This window comes from Cololabis saira, chromosome 5 (assembly GCF_033807715.1).
Source record: "Cololabis saira isolate AMF1-May2022 chromosome 5, fColSai1.1, whole genome shotgun sequence".
In the NCBI taxonomy this organism is placed as follows: Eukaryota; Metazoa; Chordata; class Actinopteri; order Beloniformes; family Belonidae; genus Cololabis; species Cololabis saira.
In genome coordinates, this window is record NC_084591.1 from 12,811,708 (window position 1) to 12,837,990 (window position 26,283).

Below are 26,283 nucleotides of genomic sequence, written 5' to 3' on the forward strand. Positions count from 1 at the left end.
TTTCGTAAGCTTCCTGTCTGTATTTTATTTTTAAATATACAGTAGAGCCTGAATGAAAGCAGTTTCCCCCCTCTTCTCCGGCGTCACTTCACGTTTACCATAAATGGACTTAAATATCGATCGGTGGAAGCGGAACCTTTCTCGCCGGAAAAGCAGGGAGCGATTTCCTGGCTGCACGTGGTGTTCCCGGAAAATGTGGACTGAAAACAAAGACAGTTTTAGCTTTAGTGAATGAAAAAAATATAAATAAAGAAAAAATAAACACCCACGGGGCTGAACATAAACTGAGTCTTAGGATGGACGACGCCGTCTTCTACCGGGAGTTGCCAAAGGTGGTAAGTTAGTAGATGGAGGTAAAAGACACACGTGGAATAACTGCAGTTATTTGTGTTGGTACAGTACTAGGTACACAAACTTTTTTGCTGGATTTACTTTGACCAGGAGCTCCACGCTCACCTGAACGGCTCCGTCAGCGTCCAGACGATGGAGAAGCTCATCAGCCAGAAGCAGCATCTCAATATCGATCACAGCAGGACGGCTGTGGGGAAGGGACAGAGCAGGACTCTGGACGAGTGAGTTCAGGGATGTGCGGATCAATACCTCCCATACCACATCTGTATGAGACAAAAATCCATTCTCAAATTAAAATATCAATACTTCCGATACCAGATCTGTATGCTCTAAAACTCGATTCTCAAATTAAAATATCGATACTTTCGATACCAGATCTGTATGCTCTAAAAATCGATTCTCAAATAAAAATCTCAATACTTCCGATACAAGATCTGTATGCTTTAAAAATCAATTCTCAAATTAAAATATCGATACTTTCAATACCAGATCTGTATGCTCTAAAAATCAATTCTCAAATTAAAATATCAATACTTTCAATACCAGATCTGTATGCTCTAAAAATCAATTCTCAAATTAAAATATCAATACTTTCAATACCAGATCTGTATGCTCTAAAAATCGATTCCCAAATTAAAATATCGATACTTCCGATACCAGATCTGTATGCTCCAAAAAGCGATTCTCAAATTAAAATATCGATACTTTTGATACCAGATCTGTATGCTCTAAAAATCAATTCTCAAATTAAAATATCGATACTTCCGATACCAGATCTGTATGCTCTAAAAATTGATTCTCAAATTAAAATATCAATACTTTCGATACCAGATCTGTATGCTCTAAAAATCAATTCTCAAATTAAAATATCGATACTTTCGATACCAGATCTGTAGGCTCTAAAAATCGATTCCCAAATTAAAATATCGATACTTCCGATACCAGATCTGTATGCTCTAAAAAGCGATTCTCAAATTAAAATATCGATACTTTTGATACCAGATCTGTATGCTCTAAAAATCAATTCTCAAATTAAAATATCGATACTTCCGATACCAGATCTGTATGCTTCAGTCATTTGTGGTAATGTATATCATTAACAGGAATATGGTGGAAATTAACTAAACTATTCACATTTTGTCTAAATCTACTTTTTTTAATGTTCATTTTTTTTATAATGGTTCTTATTTTTGTTTATTATTCTCTTATTTATTTTAATGGTTTTATTATTTTACTTAGAATGTTTTTTTAGTGATGGAATCACCTTTTTCAAACACTGGTTTTTCTGTTGTTGTAACAGCTCGGCTGTATTGTGAATGAGGCCATTACCTCAGTATACTTCCGACTAAAATAAGTAGCTAAATAAGTGACTCTGATCTATTGTCTTCTTAAGCTATCTAAAATACGCCAATTTTCTTTAGATGTACCAAGCACATTAGGTGTATTTGCACAATGTATCTGTATCGTATCGGTATCGCCGATACCAGCCCGAATTTTACTCAAGATCGTAAAAGGAAATCGGTGGTATAGAACATCACTAGTGTTTGTGTCCAAAGTACCAAGAAACTTGGTCAAAAAGAATGATTAATGGTAACCAAGTCAGGTCCTGCTTGAACAAATGTATTTTACATTTAATAATTATAAAAGTTCCAGCGCCAGTTTTTGATGTTGATGATTTAACTCTTTTCATCAAAACATATTGTAGAACGTATTTAATACTAATAGTTTTTCATAGTTATGTATCTGTAGCTGCAGTTTATTTGACTAAATGCTTTAAATAGAATATATGTTTCTAATACAAGGTGCATTGAAATGTTTGAAGTACTCCAAAAGTCTTCAGAAAAATAAAACACTATTGAAAAAACAAAACATTTTATTAACTTAACTACCATTCAAAGTAATTATAATTCTTTATTTATTGCATTCAAGTATTTAAAAGTTGTGCTTAAACAATTACAGACTATTAAGTGTATAAACTAAGAAGAGATTGACCATCTCTGCCCTGATTGTCTGCAGATGTTTTGAAGTCTTCAGGGTAATCCATAAATTGGTGGACACCGATGAAGACATCTTGATGGTGAGTGCAAGTTGTTAAACTTGTTTCTTTTTTTCTTCCTCTTTTAATGTGTATTCTTCAAAATACCTCTCGCACATAATTGCATGACAGAAAAATGATTTATTCACTCAGGTTACTACAGATGTTATCAAAGAGTTTGCAGCTGACGGTGTGAAATATTTAGAGCTCAGAAGTACGCCGCGAGAAGAGAAAGCTACAGGTAAGAGTGTTAACAAGGAACCAGATCATTTGATTTGATTGTTTCCACCAACTGATTAGGCTCACAGGTTCCTGATCTGCTTCCCAGGATTAACAAAAAGGAGTTATGTAGAAACCGTCATTAAAGCCATCCACCAGTGTAAGAACGAGGGAGTGGACATTGACGTCAGGTTTGCTCGCTTTGTTTTACGACAGTGAAACATTGACATATTCCCCGTTAAAAACAGTGATGCTGAAGGTTTTTCTTAAAGGTTTCTAGTGGCCATTGACCGCAGGAACGGGATGGAGGTTGCCTTGGAGACGGTGAAGCTGGCTGAGGAGTTTATGCTGTCGTCCGGTGGTTTGGTGGTTGGAATCGACCTCAGTGGAGATCCAACAGTAAGACATTGTGGGTCTGATTGTGTTATTGTGACCTTAAGTCGTGTACATTCCCAGAATCAACATGAGTAGAAAGTCATTAACTTAAATCCTGTTGATCTGGTGATTCAGATCTTTAAAGCAATTTCTTTTGGTCGTTTATATTGTTTGTATAATTTTTGCCTCCAAACAACATCAACTTGAGCAGCATTAACTGTTAGAATATGAATATCATTCGGTTAACAAGATTTATACAAGATTATAACCTTTTGCATACTAATTAAGCTCTCATTTGAAGGTGGGCCACGGCAAAAACTTTCTCCCTGCCCTGGAAAGGGCCAGAAACTCTGGACTTAAGTTGGCCCTGCACCTCTCAGAAGTATGACTTTTCTTTTCATATGATTGTTTTGACACTCGCTTTATTATGGTGATTTATTTTTTTTTTTTGTCTTAACATCTGGTCGTAGGTTCCATCACAGCAGGAAGAGTCGGCTCTCCTGCTGAACCTTCCTCCAGACAGGATCGGCCACGGGACCTTCCTGCATCCTGAGATGGGCGGCTCTCAAAGCCTTCTGGACAAAGTGGTGCAGAACAACATACCGCTTGGTAAGTCTGCTGGAGTCAGCTCAAATGTGTGAACAGTGAGAAGCTCATACAAATATATTTCCTGTTTATGTCATTTTGCAGAGCTCTGCCTGACATCAAACGTAAAAGGGCAAACTGTGCCGTGTTACTCGCAGCATCACTTCAAATACTGGTACCAGTTGGGACATCCAAGTGTCATATGTGTAAGTTTTCTCTCTAAAACGTTCACTAGATATTTCTTTAGTTTTACTGAGTGCGATTTGAAATGCTTATAAGCCAAAACGATAACTAGTGTGGTAATGTCTGATTTGAACCATGCTTTGCCTGAAAGTATATCTGTTCATTCTTATTAACAAATGGCCTCAAAACTCCTCGACCAAAATTATCAGCCAGATTGATCACATGTCCAAGAACCTTTTGTACAGGGGTTTTGCAACCGTCCAAGTTTGGGTTTTAGTCATTTAAAACATCAAGGTTTTGCATTCTGCTTGTTAAAGGGGCTCGGTGGAAGATTTAAGACTTGGAAGTTTCCTTTAAAACAACTGATGCTGCCTCTTGCTCCCTCTCAAATCAAATTCTACAACCTAAATGCACGTTAAAAACTTAGATGGCTTTTTCAGGAGCAGCGACTGAGCAACCGGCTGTATCCTGGGAAGAAAGCGTGTTGTGATGATGTGATGTGTAAATCGTGACTCCACACTCATGAGGTTGCTTTGTCCCCTCCATCATCACCGGGTGGATCTGAGACGTTTAGTGAAAAATACCCACTGTATCAACAAAGCTTGATCCCACAACGTCGGTAGCGCAGTTCAGTATGTCTGAATGCATTTGATAAACAAATGTCTGGCCACAGATTTGGTTTCCCAGCCCACTTTTCTAACTCTGGTCTTCACTCAAATGTAATCTCAAGTAAAATAACTGAAATGAATAAATGATTCCACTTTCAGAGCAGCCGATTCATCCTGGTGATAAATCACTCAAGTGACAAAAATATGTGCCAGTTTATCTACATCATATACGCACACTATATCGCCAGAGGTATTCACTCACCCATCCAATCATTGAATTATTGAGTTCCAATCACCTCTGTATGAAATCAAACAACTAAACATTTGTGAAATAATGGATCACTCACAGGAGCTCAGTGAACTCCACCCTGCTAGCACGACAGGACGCCACCTGTGCGATAAGTCCAGTCTTTAAATTTCCTCGCTGCTAAATATTCCACAGTTAACTTTTAATGCTATTAAAACAAATTAGAAGTGATTGGAAACAGCAACCCAGCTAAAGGCCACATAAATTGAACGCTAACAGTCCATAGCTACAGACGTCCAACGTTCATTTGGCCTTCAGATTAGCCGAGAGCTTCACAGAATACAGGACTGTCTCAGAAAATTAGAATATTGTGATTTTCTGTAATGCAATTACAAAAACATCATACATTTTGGATTCATTACAAAACTGAAATATTGCAAGCCTTTTCTTATTTTAATATTGCTGATCATGGCTTACTGTTTAAGAAAATTCAAATATCCTATCTAAAAAAAATTGAATATTCTGGGAATCTTAAGCTGTAAGCCATGATCAGCAATATTAAAATAAAAGGCTTGCAATATTTCAGTTGATTTGTAATGAATCCAGAATGTATGACTTTTTTTTTTTTTTTTTTTTTTTAAATTGCATTACAGAAAATAAAGAACTTTATCACAATATTCAAATTTTCTGAGACAGTCCTGTAGGTTTCCCTCCCCAAGCAGGTGAATCAAAGCCTCACATCGCCATAAACAACGCAAAGCATCTGCAGTGGTTTACATCACACTGCCAGCGGACTCTTATAGTAGAAATGTGTTCTCCGGAGTGAGGAATCCTGCTTCTCGGTCAGGGAATCAGATGGAGTCTGGGTTTGGCGGTTGCCAGGACAACTGTGTTAAGTTCGGTAAAGGTGGGGCTCTTTTCCTTTAGTTCCAGTGAAACAAACTCACTGCTTCAGCATATCGTCATTTTGGACACGTTCTTGCTCCTGACTTTGTGGGAACAGATCATGGATGGCCCCTTCCTGTTCCAACTTGACAGCGCCATAAAGACATGGATGAGCGGTTTTTGGTGCGGAAGAACTTGACTGGCCTCCGCAGGCCTGACGACCTCGACCCAACAGGAGACTCCTGGGGAGAATTAAAGCAGAGACTGGGACCTTCTCGTCCAACATCAGTGTCTGACCTCACAAATGTGCATAAAAACACTCAAACCTTCTGGAAGTCCTTCCCAGTAGAGTTTATATTAAACCCTATGGGTTAAGATGGGATATAACTCATCTGTGTGAGGGGAGATGAGCAAACACTTCTGGCTACATTGTGTGTGTGTTTCTGTACATTGTCTCGTAAAACTGGGAAAACCATAAATTAACCTTGAGTAATTGTTGTTTGACGTTGCAGACCGACGATAAAGGAGTCTTTTGCACGGACTTGTCTCAGGAATATCAGCTGGCTGCATCCACGTTCGGCCTGAGCCGCGAGGCCGTGTGGACGCTCTCCCAGCGCGCCATAGACTGCTGCTTCGCAGAAGAGTCCGTGAAGCAGCAGCTGAGACAGACGTGGAAAAGTCTACGCCCTCGGCTGTTCCAGTGACCCGGGCCGTGGAAACTAAACACACTTGTGTACCTCACATTTTAATTTTGAAGGATGAAAAGAGGAAAAAAAACTCTCCATTGTTACTTCTTGTTTTAAATGTTTTAAGAACTGTAGAAATAAAACTTTTTGAATACACTGAGCCAAAATGTGATTTTTTGTTCTTGTCTATTTCCGGAGTTACATTCAGACATCAGAGCAACAAACGTGTTGTGAAATGATCAAGCTGACTCCGTCTTTTGAGCAGAACAATGAAAATTTAAAATAAAAAAAGAAGACTGTCCATCATTGTCGCTACACCTCTGCAAAGCAGTCCAAGATGTGTCTGATGCGTCCCGCCACTGCAGCGGTATTTACTGCCCTCGTCACCGTCAGAACTTCTTTCCTAGCTTTCCGTGCTTCTTATTGCTCTTCTTGAATTGTCCATGTTGCATTTCCTTCTTTTTGTGTTTCCCCTCCTGAGGAGCTCCGTTGCTTGTGATCGCGCTGGCTCCTTCCCATTTCCTCTTCTTTTCACTGTTGGTAATACGACATCATTAGAAACGGCTTTCTTTTCTAGTTGTATTGTGTTTACGAAATAAGAATGGAAATAAGGATTTGTGAAAATAGGAATTTTGGCTAATACATAAAAGAGTGAAGTGTAAGGGATGTATAGGGGAGGGAGGTAACAGGGGGGCTGGAAGGTATTTAAAAGGCATGTTAGGCCTCTCTTTGCTTTGTTTGTGTTTGTTGTTTAGATATGTCCTTTTAATTATTCATGTATTTATTTATTTTTTTTTCTTCGTGTATATGTTGAGGTTGGTGTCTGTCTTATGTCTATATATGTATATTAGTTGTTTTTTTTTCTTTTCTGTTATACTGAACGTCACTATGGTGTGGCACATAGAAAAATAAAGTAAAAAAAAAAAAAAAGAAACGGCTTTCTTTCTACAACAAACGTGTTTTTCCTGGTCAACATCGCGTATGTCCCCGCACCTTTTGATGCTGACAACAGCGGTGGTCCCCCCCTTCTTCAGAACCTGGTCCCACTCATCATCGCCTCCACGGATCTTGTACCTGAACGCAGAATCAAGACGAATACGGTCAATCGAGCCTTGATTCAAAACGCTCAGAAACTCACAGATCTATGGTCATACTCACTCTTCCAGGTCCATGTCCTTTACTTTCTCTAGATCCTGCTTGTGCCTCTCCTCAAACTCTTTAGCAGCATCGTCCTGTCGACGGAGAAGATGTGAAAAGCTGTAACACGAGCTGCTTGTTTAAGGAGAAGTCTGAGATTCTTTGCTTGTGAAATACTGGAAAACTTGGGATGAACCATCCAAAAATGTCAAGCTCAAGCTTCTGTCCGTGAATAAAAAAGTGTTTTTAAAAGAAGAAAAAACTAATCATCTCTTAGTCATGTGATGTCTTTTAAAAATGGAAGTGTGGGGAAACACCTATAAAACCAATCTCATGCCCATATTTTTACTACAAAAAAGAATAGTACGTATAATTATGGGAGCAGAGTACCTGGCGCCAGCCAATGCTTTATTTATTAATTTAAATACATTAAAATTCTGGGATCTAGTTAACCTTCAAACCTTATTGATTACATATAAAGCACATCATAATCTCCTCCCAAGATGTTCTCAGAGGCTGTTCCAAATCCACAAGAGTAAATATGAACCAAGGAACACAGGTATGTTTAAGAAGGCATGGGGAAGAACCAAAAGTAAAGAAAACTGTGTTTCCGTGAAAGGTGTCAAATTGTGGAATTGCTGTGATAAGGATTTAAGAATGTGTACCTCAATTTATGTTTTCAAAAAAATGTTTAAATATAAAACGATAAAGTCATAAAGAAATCTGTTAATTATGTTGGTATAGCCTATTATAGATTAACATGAAAATAGCAGCACCATATACCCCTTTTTGCATTATTGGTATTACTATTTTTATATAATATAATGCAATGACAGTTTCTCTTTGCTTTCTTTTTATATATTTCTTTTCTTATTTGTGTATTATCATCTACCGGATGCCATATTGTGTGAATGATATACACTGCACAGGATAGGCTATAATAAGCCCTTGGCTTCAGCCTACTCCTTTTTTGGACATTTCTATTTACCTTTTTTTATTTGTGAAATGAACATGTAAATGTCTCAATGTATTCTGTCCGAAATAAATAAACCATTCATTCACTCAAAAATCAGATCACGTGCTGCCATCTTACAGCTCGCTCTGCATTTTTTGATCCCAAAATAAATAAATATTCCTCCTTTAAACTCTGTACACGGAGGAATATTTTCTTATTTGACAGATAAATGACTACAGGTGATGAGTAAAGTAGAGAGTCGGGCAGCATATATCATTCATTAACGTACCAGATCTTCATTCAGGCTTCTGACAGTCGGCTCCATGGTTACGTCTTTGGTCTCCGCCATCTCTGCTTCAATTGCTTTTTCTTGGATGTTTGTGAAAACCTGGAAGAGAAAATACTTTTTTTTTGTATTCTGTTTGGATGTAAAAGTATAACATGTTCCATGTTTTTGAATGCGTGTCGTTTGGTTTTAAACTGACTTGCACAAATTTGCGGATGAGGCGGTTGAAGAGGCCCATGAGCTGCGAGCTCGGAAGGTCAATTTCCTTTTCCAGCTGATCCACGGACTTGTGCTGCAGTCCTACTCCCAGAATCAGCGCCTAGAGAGGAAGGAGAGTCGGCCGGTGAACATCTGGAGCAAAATAAGTCACAGCGAACAGTCGTGTGAAGGGGGGGGGACCTACGCATTGTGCTGCGGAGAGGGAGGTGTCGCCCAGCTCCTTGAGGAAGAAGACACGGGCCACCGTGGGGATGAGGTCCATGATGAGGTGGTAGTCCACCATGCTCCGTGAGTACAGCTCCAGACGCTTCAGGTCGTACGGGGTGAAGTGAGCTGCCAGCTGGGAGCTGGTGAGGGCTGTCGGGAGCAGAGACGGGTCAGATCAGGCGCGGCAACGGTGCACTAATGGCCCTTTTCCACTAGTACCTACTCAGCTCTAGGCCTGTGTTGAAAAAAATCGATTTCCCAATTCTAAATCGATTCTCATATTAATTCCTAAAAATCGATTCATATGTCTAAAGATCAATTTTTTTTTTTTTCATCATTACATTACAACTTTTGGTTATTTTTTTGTTTATCCCCAAAAAAGGAATGTTTTGTTGGACAGGAGAATAACTGGTGCCATGTTTTTGCCTTTAAATATGTTTAAAGGTATGAAAACATTAAAGTGTTAGGTTATAATTGCATACATTGTCTACATTTCATTACTTTATATACTGTCTTGGGGTTACATTTGCAAAAAATGCTAAAAACCAAATGCTCAAAAATTAAAAACCAAAATAGACCGAAAATGGAACAAATAAAAACGGAATGTGGGAAAAAATAAAAGCGATTTCATCCGTCTCTGTTTCCTCCCTGGATCTGTTTGGTAATGCTGATCCACACGATGTTTCTGAAAGCAGTTCTATCAGCATTCTGGGAGCTGATTGGTCCTTACAGCATCATTAGCTGCCAATACTTGCTGTTTAATCTCAATATAATACTAGTAGTAATATTTTGCATAACTACAGTCATATAATTCATGCAACAGCTCAAAAAACTGTTTTAATAACACTAACCCAAATCAATATCGGAATCGAATCAAATCTTGACATTTGAATCGATCCCCAACCCTACTCAGCTCGCCTCCACTCCGTTTGGTTCTTTCCCACTAGGGGTCTAACGTGCTGAGTAGACACTTCTCTAACTACTCTGCTGAGGTTCTAAGCGGCTGAGTCGGCTGTATCTGACATCATCACACTAGAGGCCACCGATTGGTCGGGGGGTTGGAGTCAGACGTCTGAGTCAGGATGTGACATCAGCGAAAGAGCGACTCTGACAGCGGCTTCTTGTTCATTTTATTCAACAGGCAACGGCAGTGTAAAAGTCTGTTTCATGATCCAACTCTGAGGTGCAGATGTTCATAAACCTGGTAGCTGAGGAGAGAATTAAAAAGGGATGTAGACGGGCGATGAGGAACAACCAGATCCACCAGGAGCTCTGTCTCTTCATAGCTGCTCGTGGCTTCCAACGGACTTTTCAGCAAACTTAAAAAAAAAAATTAAAAAGCGTAGCCGCTTGAAGCTTCTCTCACTCTCATTTTTTAACTTGATATCAAACATAAGCCACAGACCCAGCAGCACATTTATCATCTCCTCCAGGTTCTACATCTTTAGTGTTGTTGTCTTCATCGTTTACCAGGCCGAGTCGAGCTAAGATGAGTAAAGCCGAGTAGGTGCTAGTGGAAAAGTGCCATAACGCAACAACGGTCCTTATACAAGCCTTACTCGTTGCATCCTCTTTGCACTTGTTCTGCAAAATGCTGAGAGCCAAGCTGGGACTGAAGCTGCTGAACTGGTAGGAGAGCAGAGACAGGAAGCGCCGCCGGAAATCTGGGGGGGGGTGAGGAAATAAATCAAAGTTTAAGAGTTGAGCAACGGGGATAAATGAACAAGCGCGGCTCCGGTGGCGCGGCTGGATTCACCTTTCCAGAAGGCTGAGAGCCACTGGCTCTGCTCCGGAGCCTCGTCCGTGTTCAGGGCTTTCAGCATCACGCAGGAGTGCTCTCCTGTCAGGTCGTTCTGGGAAATAAATAAACAATCACGTCAATGATAAAAGGTTTGATGGCAACGCAAATACTGAGTGCTCTCTAGTGTTACTTACAGGCGTTTGCCTCAAGTAGACCGGAGTGTAACCCGCTTTCTTCCAGAACCTGTTGGGTAGCGAACAGGTTTAAAACTTTAATAACCGTAGGTGTGACTGAAAAGTGATGTACTCGGTGGTAAACTCACTTGAGCAGCTGTACGGTGAGGCCGTAGGAAACCCCCAGGTAGTGGAGTCTCTCTGCCCGCCGCTCGCTGAGCTTCAGCAGCAGAGGAGGCAGCTCCTTCCGTGGAGCGATCACCTCCTCCAGCAGACTGACCGCCTGCCGACAACGGAAGGAAGGTAAGAAATCAGGTAAGAAATCAGTCTCCAATCAGCAAAAAATACTTTAAAAAGATGTGGTAAAAGAAAAAACACACAAAAAAAAAACATTTTAAAGGGGACCTATTATGAAAAACACGTTTTCTCTTGCTTTAACATATATAAAGTGGTCTCCCCTCAGCCTGCCAACTCAGAGAAGGAGGAAAGCAACTAAATTCTGCAGTTTCTGGGAGGGCTGGGGATCGATTCAAATGTCAAGAATCGATTCGATTCCAATTCTTAAGATTCAGAATCGATTATCAAGATTTGATTCGACTCCGATATTGATTTGGGTTACTGTTATTAAAACTGTTTTTTTTGCAGCTAATGATGCTGTAAGGACCAATCAGCTCCCAGAATGCTGATAGAACTGCTTTCAGAAACATCATGTGGGTCAGAATTACCAAACAGATCCAGGGCAGCAAACAGAGACGGATGAAATCGGTTTTAATTTTTCCCACATTCCGTTTTTATTTGTTCCATTTTTGGTCTATTTTGGTTTTTAATTTTTGAGAATTTGGTTTTTAGCATTTTTTGCAAATGTAACCCAAGACAGTATATAAAGTAATGAAATATAGACAATTTATGCAATTATAACTGAACACTTTAATGTTTTCATACCTTTAAACATATTTAAAGGCAAAAACATGGCACCAGTTATTCTCGTGTCCAACAAAACATTCCTTTTTTGGGGATAAACAAAAAAATAACCAAAAGTTGTAATGTAATGATGAAAAAAAAACAACAAATTAATAGAAGGGGAAAAAAAAAAAAAAAAAAAAAAAAAACATGAGAATCGATTTAGAATTGGGAAATCGCTTTTTTCAACACAGGCCTAGTGTCTGTACAGCCGCCCGGATGAGCCGTCCAGTGTGATGTGGATCTACGAGCCGTTCAGATTCTGCTCCCGTAGTTACGTAACCAAAATGCGATTTACATCGGTTGGCCTCCGATGCGTGAAACCACGCCCACAACTAACTCCGCCGGCCGGAGCTTCCCCCATTTTTTCGTAGCGGTGTATCACGTCATTCAGGCAGCCAATCAGCACAGAGCCTCATTATCATAGCCCTGCCCACTCAGAATCCCGCATAGATAATGAGGTTAGAGAATGGGAAGATAAAGACATGGCTCAGAGGCTGAATTTCTAATTTATTTAGCAAAAACAATCAAAAGCTTGTTTTTAAGACATTCAAGGCCTGTTTAAAATAGGTATTAGATGTCATAATAGGTCTCCTTTAAGTTACCTCGCTGCTGACGGAGGTGATTCCAGTGTGCGTCGACTCTGAGTTCTCATCCATGGTGGGAAACTTGCCCTCGTAGTACATCTGCAGCAGCTGGAGAGCCCTGGAGCCGTAGCCCATCTGGTGGACGGGATAATGGTCGAGTTACAGACATTTTAGGAACTGGTTTTCCAGAGATGAAGAACCCAAAGGGGAGTTCAAGCAACCTTATCTGTTTATGTACAACCTGTCACCAACACAGCTGGGCCAGGGACAGGTTGATTAGGTTCAATCTGTCTCCTATGATACTATAGTTCAACTTTTCCTTTTCATCAGACTGGTTTTCAGATAGATGTTTCATACGTGCAACAGTTTCAGCGGCGGGCAGAGCATCCTCCGGTGTGCTGCTGATTCACTACCTGCCACACCCGCAGGTAAGGGGGTCATTTGTTCCTGAATGTCTTTGGATCGCAGCAAGGTGTCTATCTGTAGGATCTTTTGCTCTACTGGAGAAATTGAACTCAGCTTTCCAAAGATGTGATAAACCACAGATAATTTAGGTTTTAACAGGGGGGGAATCACTTTTCCACACAGGGCCATGTAGGTTTGGATTTTTATTTCCCCATAATAAAAACCTTCATTCAAAAACTGCATTTTGTGTTTACTTGTGTGTACTTTGTCTAATATTTAAATTAGTTTGATGATGTGAAACATTTAAGTGCGACAAACATGCAAAAAAATAAGAAATAGGCAAAGGGGGCAAACACTTTTTCATACAACTGTATAAGCCCTTCCTGTTTCCCCGATGTACGTTTTATGACATGATTTAGCGGATTTTCGTTAAATGACACTGCATTTTTTTAGTCCGGTTCTGTCCTGCCCTTTGGGTGAAGTAGTAACTGGGGAAGCGGTTTTACTTCATGCGTTTTATTTCATGATGAGAAGGATGGATGCAAGGATGGCTGGCTGCATGGATGGATGGACGGTATAGTTATAATGTTTTTGTATTTATCAGCTGGCCGGTCTGGGAGCTTGAGTTCGACGGGGCTTCCAGACCGGCCTGCTAATAAGTGGCACGTCGGAGGATGCTTTGAAGAAGGCCGAGACTCTGGCAGGTATGAAACATCCGTCTAAAAACGTGTCTGATGAAATGTAAACTTTAAATACCGCCACAGTTTACATGAGCCCAGTCAAGGAACAAGCTTCAGCTATGACGATGTTTGAGGAAGCAGTAGTTACATTTAAAACAACAGCAAGCGGGTAATTAAATCAGCAGGTTGCTTCATCCAGGATCTGCAGCTAGAATGTAGGGCTGGGCGATATATCGAGATTTTAATATATATCGATATATTTTCAAACGCAATATGGTACGAGACAATATCGTTTATATCGATTATTTAAAAAACAAAACAAAAAAAATTATGATTTTGATATAGCTTATTTTGTGACAAATTGACTTGACACAAATTGACACAAATGTTTTGTTATTTGCACAACTGTCAACCTCAGTGGAAAAGTCTGTTGCCTGTTACTGTCTACATTGTATTCATTGCACAGTGTATTTTAATTTAATTGTTATGCAGGAAAGGGATATTTGTTTTATTTTATTCAAGGAACATTTTTATTCTATATATGCAGGCAGTTTATTTTTATTTCATTTGTTTTATACATTTTGATATTGTGCAGACCTCTGTTAATAAATGAACCTGTGTGACATTTGGCACGAAGCTTTGTATTAAAACTGACTTTTTTTTTAAGGGTTTGCCTCAGAAATAAATGAAGCTAACAGAGATGCTATGCTATAATGCTTTGGGGGAAACCCCAATTATGGCACAGAAAAAATATTGAGTATCGCCATTCAGCTAGAAAATATCGAGATATGACTTTTGGTCCATATCGCCCACCCCTACTAGAACGTGCACAAATGTTGAATCATTTGCAAGGAGGCTTGCTGTGCCTTAATAAATAGAAACTTAGCGAGTTCTCACCCCTTGGTAGTCTGGGTTGACAGCGATTCGCACGACTCTCCCTCCTGACAGACTGCCGAACTCTGGGTCTTGAAACTGAGGCGGCGAGAGAAGAGATGTCGTCATTTTCATGAGCTGGGGGGGGGGGGGGGAAACTCTGCGAGCAGCACTGACCTGTTCTGACACGGTCCAGGGGATGAGGTCCCCCGCGGCCTTCCTCCCCCGAGACAGGCTGTTGAGGATCGACTGTCGGGATATTTCCCCCTCCAGACACACCTGAGGGAGGAAGCAAAACAAAGACATGTCATCCAGCATGAGACACAACAGATGTGCAGGAATCTGAGGCTGAGGCTGTCCGAGTGTTGTACAGCACCTGCACCACCGCCAGGACCTCGGGCAGCGAGTTCTGTGTGGGGGCGACGGGCGGGAGGAGGCAGAACAGGTGGTGGGCCGGCGCGTCCGACAGCATCTGCAGGTCGTTGGGGGAGTTCTGCAGCCAGACAAGACCACGAGTCAGCACAGCGTACGTCATGAGACGTGATGCTCCGCATGCATGAGACGGGGAAACAACGTCACCTTGTAGTGCGATGCCACGTAGAGCGCCATGAGCCTCTGCAGGAACGCCTCCGATGCTTTGTGGTAGCAGAACAGCGTGTCTCTGTTCACGTAATAGCTGGATGGAGTCGACTAAGGACTAAAGGTGGTCAAAATTCTTATTTAAAAAATAAGTTAGTCCATATCATAACCGTGTATCAGAGGTGTCAAGTAACGAAGTACAAATACTTCGTTACCTTACTTAAGTAGAAATTTTGGTTATCTATACTTCACTGGAGTCATTATTTTTCAGACGACTTTTTACTTTTACTCCTTACATTTTCATGCAATTATCTGTACTTTTTACTCCTTACATTTTAAAAACAGCCTCGTTACTCGATTTCATTTCGGCCTTTAAAAAAAAACTATCCAGTTAAATTGCTCCATCCGGATAGAGTGAATTTGGTTGTGGTTGTTTCAGATGTTCTTGTCCAGTTTTGTTCTTACATCCGTTCCCTCAGATTCCTGCAACTAAACTTGGATGTACATTCCAATAAAGGTTAGGATAAATGATAACATGCCTCTGAAGTTTGACTTTTTGCACCATTACAATACTTATAGGCAACTAGTCATCATATCTGCTGCTCTCTGAAACACATGTTAATGCTCAATAGTACACATATATGGTTCTTTAATATGTTTACATTATACTAAGACGCATTCATTTTCAATGGCTTTTATCCTTAATGGCTTTTTTTCCCCCTTACATTACTTTTACACTTTAAGTAATTTTGAAACCAGCACTTTTATACTTTTACTTGAGTAAAAAACTTGAGTTGATACTTCAACTTCTACAGGAGTATTTTTAAACTCTAGTATCTATACTTCTACCTGAGTAATGAATGTGAATACTTTTGACACCTCTGCTGTGTATGCTTTTTATGACTATGTAGAAATTTTCATTAAAACATAAATATGTGAAATCTGAAGTAACAAAATACAGCAGCGCCCTAAAGAGTTAACATCAACGTAGCGACAATGTTAAAAAAGAAAGAAAAACAAATAACTTCACGAAGGCCAAGGCTACACTTAGTCGATTTTTGTTCTTAAAAACAGGTTTAAATTTTTACTTTGTCAGGTTCTTCACTATAAACGTGCATCATTATGCACAAACAGGCTGAAACTCTTCTGGAAACAAATCCTGAAGGAAACCGGAGAAACTACAACCATCACTGCTCCCATAGTTTTTCTGTTTCATTCATTCACATCAGATCAGAGTTCACAAGCTGAATTATGGTCTGGAGCAGATCAGAAATGTTGTTTTTGAAGATCAAAGTCACATTAAAAAAGGTTTCTCTTCATATCGTTTGGTAAACTAAAAACCGGATCTCTGTTCAGACTCGTCCTCAGATCTAGAGGTCTCTGCTGGACTTGGACTCGATTGGATTTATAATAAGATTGCAACTGCACACTATTCCTTTACACTATATTAGTATAACAAACTATTTATTACTTACTTACTATGTTTATAATACATTTATTCAGTTTACAGTACACTTGTTCAGTTTCAGTTTCTTTTTTACAGTATTTTTTTTATTTTTCATACTTCATCGATGTTTTTATGAACAAACTTAAAATCCACCTGTTTCTCCAAGCTTTTAAACATTAGTAGTGAGAGGGTTGTTTTTTGACCACCATGTTGATTTTATGTACTTTTATTCTAGGAGCTTTCATCAGTATTGTCTTGTTTTTAAATCATGCTTCTACTTTTATTGTAGTGTTTTATTTGTGTTATTATTGAAGTTTTATTTTTTGTGTGAAGCATCTTGTGACATTCCGTTGTCTGTGAAAAGGTGCTATATATACTTACTTACAATTTATCTTTATCGTTTATTTAATCTGAGTTCATGTTGTCTGACTTTGAGCTGCTGTAGCACCTGAATTTCCCCTCTGGGGATCAATAAAAGACTATCTTATCTCATTTCAGCACTATGGCCCCTCAAACACTCAGGAAGGATACAGGTCGCAGGTCTGAGGGAGTGGGCAACCGGAGATGAGCCTGGGGATGTTGAGACAGTCCAGACACAGCAGCTCGTTGAGCCACTTCTCCGCGGCGTCTCCCAGAGCGTACCTGATGGACTCGTGCAGAGAGACCTCGTGGAGCGTGCGAGCTGTGGGCGGAGAAGGAGAGTCAGGGCCGGGCCGTCCAGACGCACCTGAGACACCTGAGACGGCCCGGCGGGACGCCGGCCCAGCGGGACGCCGGCCCAGCGGGACGCCGGCCCAGCGGGACGCCGGCCCAGCGGGACGCCGGCCCAGCGGGACGCCGGCCCAGCGGGACGCCGGCCCAGCGGGACGCCGGCCCAGCGGGACGCCGGCCCAGCGGGACGCCGGCCCAGCGGGACGCCGGCCCAGCGGGACGCCTACCTGCCGCCAGCCTGGCCGTGCTGCTGCTCCGGTTCTCCGCCGACATGCTCTGCTGACTGTCCGCGCTCTGCTGCCGCAACTGCTGCAGGAGTTTGAGGGAGAGAGAGCGTCCCGTGCCTTCATACCTGCATGTGGGAAGTAGAACGGTGATCACAAGTAGGAGTAGCAGCTATCGAATATTTTAGTCATCGAGTATTCTACTGAAAATCCAATCGATTAATCGGATAAAACATATTTTTGTTTAGTTAAAGAGCAATTATAAATATACATAAGATGTTAGATGTTAATTGACATTACTAAGACTAAATTATATAATCCAGTAGGTTCATGGCTGTGCATTTAAAAATCCTGAACTTACACCAGTCGACCAAATTCACTGCCTTCACTCAAAAAACTAAGGATCTTACCAAGAGATTTTCTTATTTCTAACCTAAAAATGCCATTACACCTGATAACACACATCACTTAAAAGGTTAGGTGTTTTTCCCACATGTTTCAATTGAACTTTCATTTGTGTCAAGCAAATTTTAAGTTCTAGTTAAGTTTTAAGTTAAAGTCTTTATAAGATTTTGCGTTTCTGCAGTGTTCAAAATAAAATTATGAGACCTGCTGTATTGGAGCACATTTTCTTTTAGTTAAAACTGTAGCGGGAACAGATGTTTAGAGGAACCTATGTATGTACCGGGTTAGAGGGGGAACATATAGGAGAACGGACCAGAAGAATATAGAGTGGATTGAAAATAAAAGTTAAGCACTGAGCTACATGTGTCTCCAGACTGCCTGAGCATGTTACAATAACCAAACGTATCCACCGCCTCTTTCTTCTTCCTTTACGTGCGTGGCATCAGCGCGTTGTGCTGCATTAAACGTAGTCCGGGCGTAATAAATACCTGCTTTGAGCTGCAAAATTAAACGATTCCTCGAGGCAGAGAAAATTCCTCCATCATTTTTTGTAATCAAATTATTCGAGGAATCGTTTCAGCCCTAATCAGTACCAATGACAATAACAGTTACCGACATGTGAGATGTCGTTACGGCTGCTGGAGCTTCTAAACAACAACAGCTACGAGTTTCCTGGCTGCAGATTCTGAACACTACAAACAATATTCATTATTCCTGCTTTATTTTCCTCTATTTCAGTCCACACCAGTGGCGGCTGGTCAGTAGAGGGCGCTAGGGCGCCGCCCCCAACAAATCAAGAGAAGAAGAAAATTAAAAAAAAAAAAATGCTGTAAGATGCATATAATTATTAAAATAAGGTCTATTTCAGTCTGTGGGTGACTATCAATAGTAATTAAATGTTTAAATATTTATTTGGTTAGAAAATGTTTTTTATTTTATCTACTTCAAGAAGTAAAGGGCGCCGGTAGAACAGAATCCAGTGGAAACTCTTCAATGTTTGACAAGTACGTGACCTGAGGATCTGTTAATTGGTTTGAATTAGATCCATAAAGGGACGCAGTCGTGTGTGTCCCAGAAACTCAGTTATCAACAACAAATCCGCGATCAGTATCCTGACGTACTCGTATATTGTTTTTAATCTAAAGTGATTGGACAATTCATTCCCCGTTTTTTTTAGAAAATCAAACTGACCTACACAAACCAGATTTTTATGTTTGTTTTAAACAGGTTAAATAACACGTGCTTTTGAAATAATATTTGTTGATCAAATATCTGAAAGAAAAGAACATTATCTTTTCAAATAATATAAATTCAAGACAGAACAATGAGAATGTTTTTCTTCTCTCTAATGTGTAAAATAAACTGAACCCAAAACACGATGAAAAAACTATTCAAAATAACAGTGGACTTGTTGAAAATGTTAAACCCCTACTTTATGTTCAGTTTTATTTTTCCACTGCAGCAGAACTGAACTCCTTCACTAAAACTTATGACCAATAAGCCATTGTTGGATGGTTACATTTTTCAAAATTAAAAAAAAAAAAAAGGACCAAAATATTATTTTCTACTTCTGTCATTTAGCAGACGCTTTTATCCAAAGCCACTTATGTATGGGCTCAAATTAATGCCATAAATATTTTGTATCTGTAAATAAACTTGTACTTGTAGAAATATTTTGTGCGTGTGCAAAAATTTTTTGTACTTGCAAAAAATATTTGTACTTGTAGAAATATTTTGTGCGTGTGCAAAAAATATTTGTACTTGCACAAAATATTTCTACAAGTACAAATATTTTTGGCGTGTGCAAAAAAATATTTGTACTTGTAGATACAAAGCTACAAACGTTTTTACAAAAGCTACAAACTTTTTTTATCTACAAGTACAAATATTTTTTGCACACGCACAAAATATTTCTACAAGTACAAATATTTTTTGCACACGTACAAAATATTTCTACAAGTACAAATATTTTTTGCACACGCACAAAATGTTTCTACAAGTACAACGTTTATTTACAGATACAAAATATTTATGGCATTAATTTGAGCCCATACTTACATCTGAGACACACACCATGGAGCAATTAGGGTTAAGGCCTTGCTCAAGGGCCCAAGGTGGTTCATCTTGGTTGCCAAGTTGGTTCCTCCAGACCCAATCCCACTTCTGTAGCCACTAGACTACCTTTCTTTTTTCCCCCCATTGTACCAAGCTTGTACCTAACCGTGACTTCTGTGTTCCGTTACACCCCTATGTATTCCAAGGTAAATTGTTCCCTCCCCCCCGAAACATTTAGCATTTAGCAGCAACCACCACTGGCCCACACAGCAGTTGATCGTGCTACTGACCCGTTGATGGTGGAGGCCATGAAGACCAGGTACGGCCCCAGCAGCTTCTTCACAAGAGGAAGAGGGATGGCTGCCGCCTCATCGATGAGCAGCAGCTCGGCCTGGCCCAGCTTCACCGCATCCCCGGGATGGATGTACTGTTGGCCACAGAAACGGGGAATCCACGTCACCTCTTATCGGATTTTAAGGAACCAGAGACGACTGTTCAAAGTTCAACGTACCTGAATCGTCTGCCGATGCTCTTTGAAGATGTTCACCCTCACCACTGCCTTGTTAAACTCCGGATTTAAAGACTGGATGATTTCATAGTCGAGATGCTCCTGCAAGCACAAACGGGAATATTAAGCATCACATGTCCAGTCTTAAGGGGATTACCACAGACAGGGAGAATCTACCTGGTACTGCAGAGCGTCGAAGCCTTTGAAGATGAATTCAAACATGGTTTGAAGGTTGTCTGGGCTCGGAGAGGTCACAAAGATGTTGGAGTAGCTGAATGAAGAAGAAGCAGACAATGATCGCTGGTGGTTTATGATAACATGAGAATTGGGTTGGGGTTTTTTTCCCTGCTTTTTTGAACATTACAAATCAAATCTTTACCCAAAAGCCACAGCTCCTGCGACAGCCAGCCCCATGGCAGCAGACTTTCCTCGACCTCTGGCAGCGGTCAGAGCGACGGTGCTCCTCAGGGTCTTCTCTGAAACGGCTTCGATGAATTTCAGCACCGCCTTGGCCTGCGGGAACAAAGCTCCTCTAGACTGACTGCATTCACCACAACCACTGAGGATTTATCCGGTAGCGTTGCAAATGGGCCAAACTTCTTCAGACTATTTCCAGAAAACTTCTAGAAACTTTCAACGGGAAGTTGAGAAGGCGAATTAGGGAAATATTTCCCTTTGAAAGGAAATGAGGCGAAAGATTGGAAGAAAAAAAAGTTTTGAAAGAAACTAAAGTGCAAAAAATGTTGGGAATGTGATGGAGGAAAGCACGAGAAAAAAATGCTATTTTTGGCCTGACATTTAAGCGCTGCATTATAGGCTACCCAATGTTGTAAATGTAAAGTTTGTTGCCATTAATTACCCTATATTTCCAGTAATTCCCATGGAAAGTCCCCAAATTTAAAAAATGTAATCTCCAAACGTGCAGGTGTATGACTTCAGTGCAACACGTAAGAGTTGCCGGTGCAACGCCCTTACCTGGTCCATGGTCCTGCAGCAATCCACCAACACGCCAACAGGCTGAGTGTCCTGAAGGGATTCCTTCAGATCCTTCAGCTCCTGCTCCCTGGGAGACAAACCCTCCTCCTGAAGGGGAGAAGATGACTGGTGAGAAGGGGGTGTATTTAAATACAATCAACACATCATTATTCAAAAAAATGCTCCAAAAACTCTCCAATAAGGCCCAATCCCAATACACCCCCTACTTTCTTTCACTCGCCCTTCTTTTTTTCACTACCTCTAAAAAAGAAGGGACAGATTTTGGGGCACTTGAAATCTTCCCAGGGGTCTGTCCCAATACTCCCCCTACCCCTAATCAGGAAGCTGAGAGCCAAAAGCTGTTTTAATTTCAGCTGTAGCGCTGTTAATATGGCACTTTATTAAGTTCTAATATTTTTCCAGGCGTAAAAGTGACCGTTAAGATCCCCAACCGGGGCTCAGTTTATCAAAATAACGCCTGTTAAGAAATTTGACCCGATGTTTTCGGAGATGATAAGAGCCGGCGGCTCGGAGCAGCAGCAGCAGCCGGCGTACGGACGTGATCGCGCCGTGCCGTCGTCCTGGGGAGAAACCTGCAGCTCTGTTGAGAATTACCGCTGGCTGAAATAAATAATTTAGGAAGATAAATGTTGGTTTAATAGATGAAATCTAACAGTTGTAGCTACGCCTGTTAAGAAATTTGTTCAGAAAATTTCGGGATTTCTGCCTGCCGGCTCCGGAGCTGATTTATGCCTACGGCGTAGGGTACTGCGCCGCGTAACCTACGCCGTAGGCTCTGCGTTGATGTAACGCAGAACCATAAATCAGCCTTTATTCTGGCGAGGTTTGAAAAAACGGGGAAAAAAGTGATTATGTACATTCACTGAGTGAATATTATGAAAGTAAAATATATATTTATCGCTAGAAATGTAATCAAAACGCATTTTTATGCAGAAACTAACTCAAAATATTGATTTTATTCACTAAAAAATAGGAAATATCCGCCATGTTTTTTTTTTGGATTCAGTCCGCAAATGACGACGAAAAGCATTCTGGGATATGTTTTGGTCCCTAGGTCAGCTAGTCAGCATCTGAAAACCCTACAAAACGTAGGGACAAATTCATAGCCACTACACTACTTTTCGTCACTACCCCTAGGTGGAAAGAGGAATTGGGACACCACTACCCTCACGGTAACACGCAAAATGTAGGGGTAGGGATGAAAACGAGGACTAGGGGGGGGATTGGGACAGGCCCTAAATCTATACTTGCTGACATCGAGCAGCAAACTTGGACTGAATGCCTCTGACCTCATCCTCCCTTCAAAGCGTCTCTTTAATACATTTACATCATGTATAAACTGGGACTGAAAATAAACGTTGCCAGGGAAGGTTTTCCAGAAGCTACATAATAAACTGCTGAAGACGGTTTTGTCCAATCGAAACCACCAAAAACACTAGACTTAAATATTTAATGAACTGGGATGAACTGGTCACTCAAACAGTTCATGGTTTCAGCTGTGACGCACCTGAGTCTTTGGGGGGACTGGCTTGATGTTGGCCATGTTGCTGGATATTGGCAGGATGTTGAGCTGGTCGTCAATGACAACACAGTTTTTGCAGGATGCAAGAGAGAGAATGAATCTATAAAAAAAAAGAAAAAGAAAAAAAACGAGTTCAAATATTGTTAAATAACATTCTCACTCAGCAGATATGCCTCATAAAACGTGGGTGAAGCACCGACCTCTCATTGAACCTGCCAACCACGTCCTGGTGAGCCTCAGTCCTGTATCTGGCGTGAACATCCTGAGAGGAAACGGCTTCATGAGATCATCTGAGCACTGACGTGAGTGTGGGGAAGTAGGGCCGGGACTCACCATGGTCATGGTGTACAGCTGCTTGAGCGAGTTCACCGTCCGGAGCAGAATGACCACCATACCGCCTCCTTCCACTGTCTCGATAGTTCTGGCTAAGAGGTTCGGAGTGAGAGCCTCAAAATCCTGGGTGACACGAAAAACAGGCGCAGAAGAGCTTGAAAAATGATTTCTTTCATTGGACCCCGTTGGGCACCGATCATAAGGTTGAAAACATCTGGGGAAGAAGCAGCGGCCCAAACCTGCACCCTGTTTAACAGCCAGAGCAGAAAGTCTCACCTGCAACACACACATGCCGTAGGTGTTTCCAAGGATCTTGTGCGTCTCGTTGTAGTAACAGTAGCGGATGTTGGTGGCAGCGATGAAGAGCTCAAAGGGGTCATCCTGGTTCAGATTCAGCGTGCCAGTTTTGATCTTCTTCTGCAGCTGTCTCATCCGCTTCTTCCGATTGCTGTTTCAGATATAAATTGATCAATTAAAAATAATCTAACAACTGAGGCTGCAAAGTTATACATCAACGCCATGATTCTCTCGCACATGAACTACTGTCTTACCAGCTGGTCGCAGACAGGTAGGACCACATTACAATCAGTGGAAAAACTCTATAAGCAGGCTTTGAAAACATTGGATAAAAACTCAAATTTATATCATCATTGTAATATTTGAACTAAATATGTTTTTTTTTTTTAAACTGGGGAAATATGATTAAGTTTGCAGACATTTTACTTGTTTATAAAATCCTTCATGGTCTGCCCCCCCCCTGAATGAGTTTATTAAACAAAATAAAAACTCATCTACCAGAGCTGCCACCAGAGGGGATTGTAAAACAGCACATAGAAAAAGTGCCTTTGGGCCGTCAGCCTTTTCCTATTGAGCAGCTCAGACCTGGAACATTATACCCATATTACTAAGGAACATCACATCTATTTATTCCTTCTCTAAAAACACAAAACAGTGGTTACTTGATAATCAAACATGCTGTCATAATCTGGTATAGGGGTCAGGTTATTGTTTTTACTACCCGTTTGTGCTTATGTGCTTTTGTGTGAGCTAATTTGTTTGAGTGCTCTTGTTCTTCATTTATGTTGTTTGTCATTATTCGGAGTTATGTCATGGTTTTACTAATTGTTTGTACTCCGTGCTCTAGTGTTTTAGGCTGTGTGAGGAAGGAGAAGGAGGCTGGACAAAATCATCAAAAGGGCCGGCTCTGTCGTGGGCTGCTCTCTGGACACAGTGCAGGTGGTGGGAGAGAGGAGGATGATGGCTAAGCTGTCATCCATGATGGAGAAGGACTCCCACCCCATGAAGGACCTTCAGAGCGCTGGAGAGCTCATTCAGCGACAGGCTCTTTCACCCTAGGTGTGTGAAGGAGCTACAGAAGGTCCTTCCTCCCTGCAGCTGTGAGACTACACAACCAGCACTGCTCACAGTAGACCACAAACAACCTGACAATAAATGTACATACTGGGAAATACATACTGGAAAATAACGTGCAATTATGTAAACATCCGTCTGTTATCTTATTTGTATACCAGTATTTTTTTATTATTATCATTATTGTATATATCAGTACTGTTTATAGTGCGTCATACTCTGTTATTATTATTTCTATTGATACCTCTTGTTTTGCACTATCCCCTTTGCTGCTGTACACTGCGAATTTCCCTGCTGTGGGACTAATAAAGGAATATCTTATCTTAAATGTTTTTTACGCCATCAACCTGCCAGGGACTGCAGATGTAAATGAGCCTGTATGGCTAAATCTGGCACATTTACATGATGGACTCAAGTGCTCGTGTTAATTAATGTGCGTTGTCCCTTTTTAAATAAATAAATGAAATGAAAAATGGTTATCTTTTCCATCCCAGCAGAAACCCTGGGCCTGGGTTCCCTCTCACCTGCTGAAGCCCAGGTCTTTCTTGTAGCACCAGAGAACTGAGGGTCGAGCTCTGACAGCAGCTTTGGACAGCATGTGGTGCAGAATCACCACCTGGGTCACAGGACAGGACATGGAAGGAGATTTTCAATGAAGATGGTTTAAAAACTCAATCAGAAGTCTAAGCAGTCAGGTAGATGTTAAGATAGATCGATTAGAGGCAGACTAATCGATGGCTCACCTGATCTCTGCCGCGATCTCCCACCACCACAAACATGCTGCGATGCTGCAGAGCCACTCCATTCTCGATCTGGACCCGGATCCGGTTGTCCACCTTCTTGCGGACCGTCGCCATCGTCGTCCTGCCACAAACAGAAATCACACACATGAAAATCACCCACGTGATTCTCACCCACAGCACGTGTACACAAAAGAGCTGTCGATTAAAAGTTTACATTTACCTCCTTTTACAGGTAATCCGCTGCAAATTATCGCTTAAAAAGTGTCCTTTTTTTAAAAATAGAAAGCGTTTTTAAACTTTGATCTACTGACGAGACATCACGTTGTTGATTCACACACGTGGAGACGGCCGTTCACGCAGGACCCCTGAGTGACGTCACAACTGTGCGACGGCATTTAAAGGTGTATTATTTTCTTTAATCAGTTGTTACAAACTACGAAACCGGTCAGCGTAGAAACAGTCTTCTGAAACCATTGAATCTGATTTCAAATTATTTTTGGAAGGATGTATTGTTTGGTGTTTTTGACCATGTAATGTAACGATTAGAACAAAGCCAAGCATTATTAATTTATGATTATCCTTGCAAAATTCCACACCCACAAATCCAAATTCTTACACAAAAAACCCACTTTTTTTTACTTTTCATTGTGAATTCAATCAGTATCTGGACTCTATTCAGTTTTCTACTAATTCAAAAGCAATTCAAAACCATAAATGTATGAAAATGTTTTGGCTTTCTGTTATAATTTCATCCCCCCTGGCTGGTTATAATGTGTTGTGCTTTTTGATTTTTTTTATTTGAGTTATACTCTTTATATTTTATAATTCAACTTGAAATTGCATAATGTGAAGATTTGTAATCATTGTACTTTTTGCAAATGTTAAATAAAAAAAACAACAAAAAAACAGTCATCTGAAACAAGTCTAACTAATTGTTAAAAAAAATAAATAAATTGACCTATTTTTATTTTTTTTGAAGGGGGGTAAATAAT

The 26,283-nt window shown here is 40.6% G+C and overlaps 2 protein-coding genes across 2 annotated transcripts; one reads left to right on the plus strand and one right to left on the minus strand.

The window, feature by feature from the left end:
* The first annotated feature begins 116 nt into the window (after positions 1-116).
* Positions 117-6,897, plus strand: adal (adenosine deaminase-like). Its single transcript, XM_061720947.1, has 10 exons — positions 117-335; positions 442-572; positions 2,368-2,428; positions 2,540-2,627; positions 2,715-2,796; positions 2,878-3,004; positions 3,282-3,362; positions 3,451-3,589; positions 3,671-3,771; positions 6,001-6,897. Exons 1-10 carry the CDS (start codon positions 297-299, stop codon positions 6,190-6,192), a joined length of 1,041 nt encoding a protein of 346 aa, XP_061576931.1. The 5' UTR covers positions 117-296; the 3' UTR covers positions 6,193-6,897.
* On the minus strand, positions 6,204-25,654 carry nat10 (N-acetyltransferase 10). The gene is made up of 29 exons (XM_061720945.1): positions 25,512-25,654; positions 25,292-25,412; positions 25,073-25,164; positions 23,454-23,625; positions 23,178-23,300; positions 23,045-23,106; positions 22,830-22,944; positions 21,302-21,409; positions 20,706-20,839; positions 20,504-20,597; positions 20,330-20,428; positions 20,109-20,245; positions 17,362-17,486; positions 16,955-17,105; positions 14,977-15,073; positions 14,774-14,890; positions 14,575-14,676; positions 14,422-14,496; positions 12,458-12,574; positions 11,042-11,175; positions 10,914-10,962; positions 10,735-10,831; positions 10,538-10,642; positions 8,956-9,128; positions 8,752-8,871; positions 8,556-8,654; positions 7,333-7,406; positions 7,168-7,248; positions 6,204-6,708 (listed from the first exon to the last, which is right to left on the minus strand). Exons 2-29 carry the CDS (start codon positions 25,403-25,405, stop codon positions 6,564-6,566), a joined length of 3,111 nt encoding a protein of 1,036 aa, XP_061576929.1. The 5' UTR covers positions 25,406-25,412; positions 25,512-25,654; the 3' UTR covers positions 6,204-6,563.
* Positions 25,655-26,283: the final 629 nt, after the last annotated feature.

What these genes read in the sequence shown, in the direction of transcription:
- nat10 (XM_061720945.1), bottom strand. Translation starts at nt 25,405, where the DNA reads ATGGCGACGGTCCGCAAGAAGGTGGACAACCGGATCCGGGTCCAGATC. An exon ending in CTCACCGTACAGCTGCTCAA is followed by an intron (nt 10,963 to 11,041) that starts GTGAGTTTACCA and finishes GCTACCCAACAG; the next exon opens with GTTCTGGAAGAAAGCGGGTT. An exon ending in GCTCTCAGCCTTCTGGAAAG is followed by an intron (nt 10,643 to 10,734) that starts GTGAATCCAGCC and finishes ACCCCCCCCCAG; the next exon opens with ATTTCCGGCGGCGCTTCCTG.
- adal (XM_061720947.1), top strand. Translation starts at nt 297, where the DNA reads ATGGACGACGCCGTCTTCTACCGGGAGTTGCCAAAGGTG. An exon ending in GCGAGAAGAGAAAGCTACAG is followed by an intron (nt 2,628 to 2,714) that starts GTAAGAGTGTTA and finishes TCTGCTTCCCAG; the next exon opens with GATTAACAAAAAGGAGTTAT. An exon ending in GACATCCAAGTGTCATATGT is followed by an intron (nt 3,772 to 6,000) that starts GTAAGTTTTCTC and finishes TTGACGTTGCAG; the next exon opens with ACCGACGATAAAGGAGTCTT.